The 7,829-nt window shown below is 33.4% G+C and overlaps 2 protein-coding genes across 3 annotated transcripts; one reads left to right on the forward strand and one right to left on the reverse strand.

Moving 5' to 3' along the window:
• Positions 1-2,062: 2,062 nt before the first annotated feature.
• LOC115244249 (THAP domain-containing protein 2-like) lies at positions 2,063-5,166 on the reverse strand. The gene is made up of 5 exons (XM_029821767.1): positions 4,730-5,166; positions 4,342-4,507; positions 4,099-4,180; positions 3,899-3,970; positions 2,063-3,824 (listed from the first exon to the last, which is right to left on the reverse strand). Exons 1-5 carry the CDS (start codon positions 4,834-4,836, stop codon positions 3,547-3,549), a joined length of 705 nt encoding a protein of 234 aa, XP_029677627.1. The 5' UTR covers positions 4,837-5,166; the 3' UTR covers positions 2,063-3,546.
• A 503-nt stretch (positions 5,167-5,669) lies between these two features.
• Positions 5,670-7,812, forward strand: LOC115241754 (transmembrane protein 64). Of its 2 annotated transcripts, none has more exons than XM_029817682.1 (4): positions 5,670-5,981; positions 6,061-6,686; positions 6,780-6,941; positions 7,020-7,812. In XM_029817682.1, exons 2-4 carry the CDS (start codon positions 6,162-6,164, stop codon positions 7,182-7,184), a joined length of 852 nt encoding a protein of 283 aa, XP_029673542.1. In that variant the 5' UTR covers positions 5,670-5,981; positions 6,061-6,161; the 3' UTR covers positions 7,185-7,812. The 2 variants fall into 2 exon arrangements, with proteins under 2 accessions (XP_029673542.1, XP_029673551.1); XM_029817691.1 differs by having other exon boundaries at positions 6,093-6,686.
• The last annotated feature ends 17 nt before the right edge of the window (positions 7,813-7,829 follow it).

Genomic DNA, 7,829 nt, shown 5'->3' on the forward strand with positions numbered 1-7,829 from the left:
GGAAAGAGAAGGGAGGAAATCAGTAAACGCATAGCAGGAGAGACGCGATATTGAATTAATTGTTAACGGAAAGCGTAAAAATCACAAGACATTCAACACAAGTTGGAAAACTCGAGATTAAAAAGAAGAAACAAGAAAAGAGGGGACAAAAAAACACATTTATCTTTAGGAACTTTGCACACAGTTGGCGCAACTCGTAAAATGAGCAAAAAGGAAGAAAAAAAAGAAGCAAAAAACGACATTTCGTCGATATCGCATGTCTTAGGATTTTCTCGCTGTCTTAGAGTAGTAAAGTAGTTACTAGTTTTACTATATTATATGTATGTTTCGTTTGTGTTTTTCCCCTGGTGAAACTGTTGAGGCTATTATAAAAATATTTGGATGTGAGTCATGTTTTTACGTTAAGTCTCATTTCTCTCTTTTTTCTTTTATTATCATTATTATTAATATTACAATGTGCTTGTGCATTGTATTTATATATATGTTGTTTTTGCGTTGGATTTAAGTCGTTAAACTTATATTGATGGTAATATAAGGATAACACGAGCGTGTCAAAATTCAAAATTGTCGTCATGTTCTCAGATTTGATTTTAATTGACTGATTGTTTGATTTCTTGGAGAGAAAAAGAGAGAGAGAGAAAGAAAGAAAGGGGGGAGCCTGTCATATCACACATATGATACGGATAGGAATGGACGGACGGACGAACGAACGAACTAACTAACTAACTAAAGAAAGAGGACCTTAGGGCGATAATCACTTCTGCAAACTGATAAAATAGGATATTTGTATAATCAAACCGCGCGCATGGAATCGCGGGAGGAGGGGGGAGGAATCGCGTTAATCGATCCCTCTTAAATATATAGGTTGCATTTTTTTAATGTTGTTATCGCGCGTGTATCAACGAGCGGGTGAAAGCCTCGCTTGCATCCCCCGCGAGTGTGAAATGTTCCTTTTTAAAATAACGAGGAGAAGAGTTGAGCGACATATGTTGTTCTATACAGAGACTCTATACACGTTAGAGATGTATGCGTTATATAGCTCATATTGCTCACATTCCGTGCAGAAGTGATCTCCCTTCAACCCCCCGCCTTCTCCCCCCGCGAAAGAAGTAACTAAACTCGAACTTTGCTGCGTATGCTGGCCAAGGGCTCAACCATCCATAGATATTATATTTTTTACAGAAGTGTTCATAGATTGAGCCAACTTGGCGCGGCGCCGACGATGTGTCGCACGCCCTCCCTCTCTCTCTCTCTCTCTCCGACGATCTCTGTGAGAACGAATTAATTAAAGGAGAAAAAAAAAAAGAAAAAATGTGATAATGATTATTCATGAAATAATAGTTAAAAAAAAACTTAAACAAAATAGCACAATCGCTGGGCATTATTTACAAAGTGCTAGCAAGCCTAATGTCAGCAGCCTTGTCGTATTTGGTATTTAAAAAAAGAATGAAGTTTGAAGACGCCGAATGTTATACAGACGGATTTCTTCTTCTTTGCTCTTCTAAAGAATCGTAAACACGGCTAATATATACGATTGTTCGTCGCGCGCGCGAAAACGATGGAATGTCTCGAATTTGTCCGATATTCGGCGTCCTCGTATTTCATTGCATAGACGATAATTTTGTGAAGCGTACTTATGATCGACGCGAGTCACGAGCCCAAAACAAAAGGATAGACAATTCCAATCTTTGTGACTCTGTGAAGTTTCGATTACTGCCGACTACTATGTATCGATAGCGAACGATCTTTTGCAATAGACGAAACGTATATTCCTCCTACAAGGCCTGAAACATTTGTATTCTATAAGCTGGATTTTTTATACATAAACACACAGACATATAACATATATATATATATATACATATACGCGCTTTGGGCTCGTGGTCGCAAGTGTGATAAGATACGCGAAGGAGTATTAATACGATACACACATATCCACACGCAACATATAGAAGCAGCAAGGTAATAGGATTATTACATTTAATACACTACCTCAAATCAATAGAAATATGGATTTACAGTAATAAAAGAAAAATAAATTCCACAGCGGACAACTTATAATTTTTTTTTTTTTTTTTTTACACGTACCGGCCACCGACGTTATTTTTTACGGGACCGCAAAATCTCCATCGCTTGACGCTTCGTCGAGAGATGCACTTAAATAGATATTTATTCGTCTTGAGTATGAATTCTCGCCTATCTATGATAATCCTGAGAGACACGAGAGTAAAGAGAGTTTTATTAATTTTGTTAACAAGGAATTCCGTGAAAATTCGTATTTCCATCTGTTGATTCTGTATAGAAGAATGCAACTAATATTTAAATTCCTTTGTCCATTCCACAAGTCTGTTTCAGTACAAAAGAGAGAGAGTGATGATACAATATATATAGCTGGGAAAGAAACCGACATGCAAAGTTCAGTGATCGATTTTGTGCACTCGAAGATCCACACTGTGTTTCTCAGGATTAAAAGAGAGACGGACCTACAAATGTACAAATGTATTAGAAAAGTGTATTGTGTGAGAGCGTTGCCGCTGCGGATTTTTAAAAGAAGTAGTCCTTCAAATCCAACAACGCTGCCGAATGCCGAACTGAAAAAAAAATGAAAGAAAGAAAAGTATTAAGAAGAAAAGTATCTTTGCAGCAGAGACGAGATGATGATAGGGATGATTTATTGACTACATTCATAGTCTTTGAAGAGAGAGAGAGTACGATGTTTAATTTACATATTGGTGAATTTATCTCTCTGTAATTTTGTGTATACTATATAAATGACAATTCTCAACGTATGTGAGCGAGAGAAATAGTTGCGAGAAAGAAGAGCGAGAGAAAAATAAAGTGAGAGAGAGAGAGAGAGAAAGATCTTGTACATTTACAAATTGTGGTTATTACGAATGAATTATGATTATTAATTATTATTATTATTATCACGGATTATACTATGATTATTATTATCATCATGTAGAATGCTTCTTACTGACTGAATAAAATGTTTTCAATGTCACGAAATGCCTATTGCATATTTCATATTTGCTCAACTGTTATTCCAATATAGCAAAAGAAAAAGAACTTATATATTAAAGAAATAAATTAATATGATGATAGTGATTTAATTTTTTATTTGGAAATTTAAAGATAATACTAAATTTTCATATTATTTTTATTATGTCTCCATAGGTATTTGCAATTAGATCATTGAAGTAGAATAAAAGGCAATACGTATTATATATATACACAAGTTTCAATATTTTTAATGCTTCAACTCTCTCACTTTGTGACAAAAACATTTATAGAAATATTTTATATACAAGACAGTGCATAAAATACAAATATGCACTATATTCTTCCTACATCTCTATACTCCTACATCTTTCTTTTCTCAATATTTTATAAATGTATTACAGAGTAGCAAAAAATGTTATATATAATTCAAAATTAATAAAATATATATTTAAATGAGTTTTAAAACATATTGGAGAAAGTTAATTTTATATGTGAAATATTCTGTATTATTAGAAAGAAAGAAATGGAGAAAGAGACTTTGTGTTAATCACTGATTAAATATTCTACTTTTAATTCATCCAAAATAGTTTTCATAATTGCAATTTTCTTATGTTTTTGCCAGACTTTCTTCTGTAAAACTTGTATTTGTTTACGTAAACTTTTAATTTCTGTCCATCTTTCTTGTCTAATTGTTTCCATATTGGAGAAATTCATATTCCATATTCTTTCAGGTGAAATTCTTGTTTCCTTGTCCTCAGTTGATTTTCGCGCTTCTCGTGGTAAGGAAGGCAATGTATTTGTTTCTTTGTCACATACTGAATCTGCGATATAAATTATTGTTAACACACACATTTTACAATTATTTATCAATAAATATGTAATTTGTCAAACTTACGGATAACAGAATCTTGTTTAAAACTATCATCCATCTCCATCTTTATATTTAAAGGCTCAGTCAAAATTGTTGCTGAAATAAATTGATTTAATTTTATTATGTTATCAAAAAAACTAACAATTTATATCAATAAAAAAATTTACAATCTTACAACTAGAAATAATGTATAAAAGAATAAAATGTTTGTAATAAAGTTATACTTTTAACTGATTGTGCAGGTAACGTATCTCTTTCACATTTTATAGTTGTTTCAATATCGTCACACAATGTTTCCTCAAATATCTGTAAAAAGATACATCGATCAGAATTATAATTTTATACCATTTTCTTAAACCTTACGAAAATATCAATTATACATTTACACATTTATACTCTATATTTTTGTATATTTTATGTATACATATGTACATATATTTTTATATAAAAAAGATTAAAATACTTGCATGTGGAATGGCGTTTTCTCTCAATCTTACATATACTAAAGATGTACGATCTATATATTTTTCCTTAAAGTGAAGAGAGCAAAGACGACTTCTAGTAGTAATATTTTTGTCTTCAAGTTTCATTATTCTTATCCATTCTGCTCTTCTAATAGGATCGGAAGGAAATCTGCAAAACATGATAATACATATTTATTTATTATACGTGAAGAGCGATATAAAGCAATCAATCTTTTTTTGTTTGTATAACAAGGTTTCTTAAAAATACAATAAACCAAGAAAAAATATAAAAAAGTGAAGAATTAACTAGAATTACTTATGAAACCTTATGAAATTTCTTTTTCTAATATTTTCTGATATACAATCTATGTCAATATAATTTTATACTCACGAGTGAAACGTTATTTTCATTACTTTCTCGAATTTCATTTGCGCTGCAGTTTTTCCACTGGGACTAGCGGTGTTTCTACATCCAATAGCAACGCAACGAGTAGGCATTTTATGTATATATGCGTATGTTATGAAAAATATGCAAATAAATTATTTTGACAGCTACCGATGATGGCCCAAATAAGAGACCGAAACAATTAATAAATCACATTTAAAGAAAAAGAATATGCGCTCTGATTATCGGCGCTTAGCTCTAAATTAGCTCGTTACTTCTGTTTATGCATATTCAATATTCAGATTATCATATTCTTCAATTTCGTTTTTAAACTATTTTGGTTGCACACAATCAAGAGTATCAGCAGGTTTCAGTGGCGTATATACTTCGCTATAATAAGGGGGGGATATCGTTACTTGTTTATATTTCCTACAATTCCTTTTCTATGGGTTTTTAAAATAAGGAATTAAATTTGTACACGAACTTGTTTACATTCATATGACACACTTTTATAATCAATAAAAAAAAAATAGAATAAACTCCTGTGAAATTTAATTCTTTATTTTTTAAATATCCTATGTATAAGATTAATAATATTTTATATATCATGTAACACGCATCTTACATCATCAACGTAAATATTAAAAACGATATAAAATTTATAGATTTCATAAGAAGCGTTTTGTATTTTTTTTAAATTTAAGTGCCTTCAGCCTATGAGTAGCTATTCAGCACAAGACACAAAACCACTCCAAACACGAGTCTACGAAGAAACATATGTCATTCGCATATGCGCATATTGCAATACCTTCAAGCCATGTCAACATTATGACGTAGCCAATCACGTTCGTTACTTTATCTTTCTCTTTTCAGGCTCATTTTCAGAATACACTTTGATCTCGTTCATGAAAAATATTCCTCTCTCACTCCATTCTCATAATTCATGTTCGTTTGCCACGCTTCCCAACACCCTAACAATTGTTTACAATAACTGGATCGCGTTGACAGTTAATTTAATAAACTGCAGAGATTACAATTTTTTTTTATTTGCAAGATGATTAGCGAGAACTTTATGCGTAATTGGCATAACAGCTGAATTGTATATTTATATATCTTTTTTTCAACGTAATACATCTTTGCGCTTTTAATAGATCTGTGTTATTTCGATGACATGTTGCCAAATAATACGTTTAACAACCGGGAATTTACGATCTGTGTTATTTTTAAGACAATTTTCTTCTTCGACTCATATTGCGAGGTAAAATTATCTCTTTGACTTGTCATTAGGTTTAATCCAACGTGCTTCAAGTATTATTTATTTGAATTATCCTTTGCAGTTTTATTAATTATCGTTTGCGGTTTTTCGAAGAGCACATTATTGTCAAGGGATGACTGGATGCTGAGAGATTGCCGAGAATCTTAAAAAGATCGATCGAACATGGATCAGATCATCGACATAGACGACGTTGAGGATGGGATGCGCTCTTCCAAGGGTACAGCGGTCAGTTGCGTCAACTCAAACTCGATATGCTACGTCGCGATCACAATCGCGACCCTGGCCTTCCTCGGCGCCATAGTTTTCGTCTGCAGGGACTACATCAAGGTGCTCCTCTACTGGATCGAGCATCAGAACGCCTGGATGATCACCGTCATCTTCATAGGCCTGTTCACGGTGGTGTCGTTCCCGATCGTGATCGGCTATCTGTTCCTCATCATCGCCAGTGGCTACTTGTTTGGCGCCATGCACGGCATAGCGATTGTCATACTCTCCGCCAATCTCGGCATAGCCATAGCTCATGTCACTTTGGGACTGCTGTCCACCAGGCTGCCGATAGGTGCTCTCCTGCAGAGCGACACGGCGAGGGCGATACTCCGCGTCATCTCCGGGCCTCAAGCCTTCAAGATCGTGCTGTTCGCGCGACTCACTCCAATTCCTTTTGGTCTTCAAAACACTATTTTTGCGGTATGTAATATATAATACATATATATTACAGAGTATATTTATATATGTACATATATAATATACATACTTATATATGTGTGTGTGTAATTTTAGGTCAGTAACATAGGTGGTTTTCATTATCACATAGCGAGCGCGATAGGTTTGTTGCCGGCGCAATTAATCAACGTCTACTTGGGCAGTAGTTTGAGATCGATGCAAGATGTGCTGGAGGATAGATCCACGGCCGCGACCGGCTACATAGTTTTTTGCATCCAGGTGCATTTATACGGTTTTGTAAAAAAGTTACATCCAAAGTAATAATCTCTTTTCATAATCTTATCATTGTTATTACAGATATTAGTGGGACTCTCGCTAATGGTTTATATCGTCCAAAAAGCGCGAAAGGAGCTTCAGCTGACGTTGTTTAAAGCTGATCTCGCGTCCGTGGCAAATTCTCCTCATTACATTCTTGATGGTCTGCCAGACTCCAAGATAATCCTAACAAATCTAATTGCGTGAATTTTTTTTACGCTTAAATTATAGGCAATTGCACTACAATCTTTTGCTTACTACAAACATAGTACAGTTGAGATTCTTTTTTTATATTATTGATATTTTTTCATCTCTCTCTAGCGTTCCCTTATATACTTCCAGTATTTCGCTAACTTACCAGTGGTGCTTCTAAAAATCTAGGGTTTGGAATCTAGGCATTGTTGTACGTGAATCCGTAACAGATATAATATGTATTGAGTCTTACCAAAGTTTTAACATAATTTTAATAATAAACACTCAAAGTTGAACGGAGCACGTAATGTTATCGATGTGTAAGCACGTATATTTTCGTAAATAATAATGGATGAAGCACAAGGGAAAGTCAACGCTACTGCGAATACCAGTGTATAAAGCTTCCTTGCAATAAGAGTGTATTATATAATTTATATATTGCTCACATACACATATATACATTTAACATTAATAATAGAGACTGAGAAACTTTACACTTATACCTTTTACATGTTATTTAATCAATTATTATTGGTCTCTTTCAGTTCTTCAAATCCAATTGTTAACATAATGTTAATATTTATGCATTTGTCTGTCTTCTCATGCGATATATATTGCATTTGTATATTATACATATATATACACATATAATTATATATA

Source organism: Formica exsecta, unplaced genomic scaffold (assembly GCF_003651465.1).
Source record: "Formica exsecta isolate Colony F162 unplaced genomic scaffold, ASM365146v1 scaffold120, whole genome shotgun sequence".
Lineage (NCBI taxonomy): Eukaryota > Metazoa > Arthropoda > Insecta > Hymenoptera > Formicidae > Formica > Formica exsecta.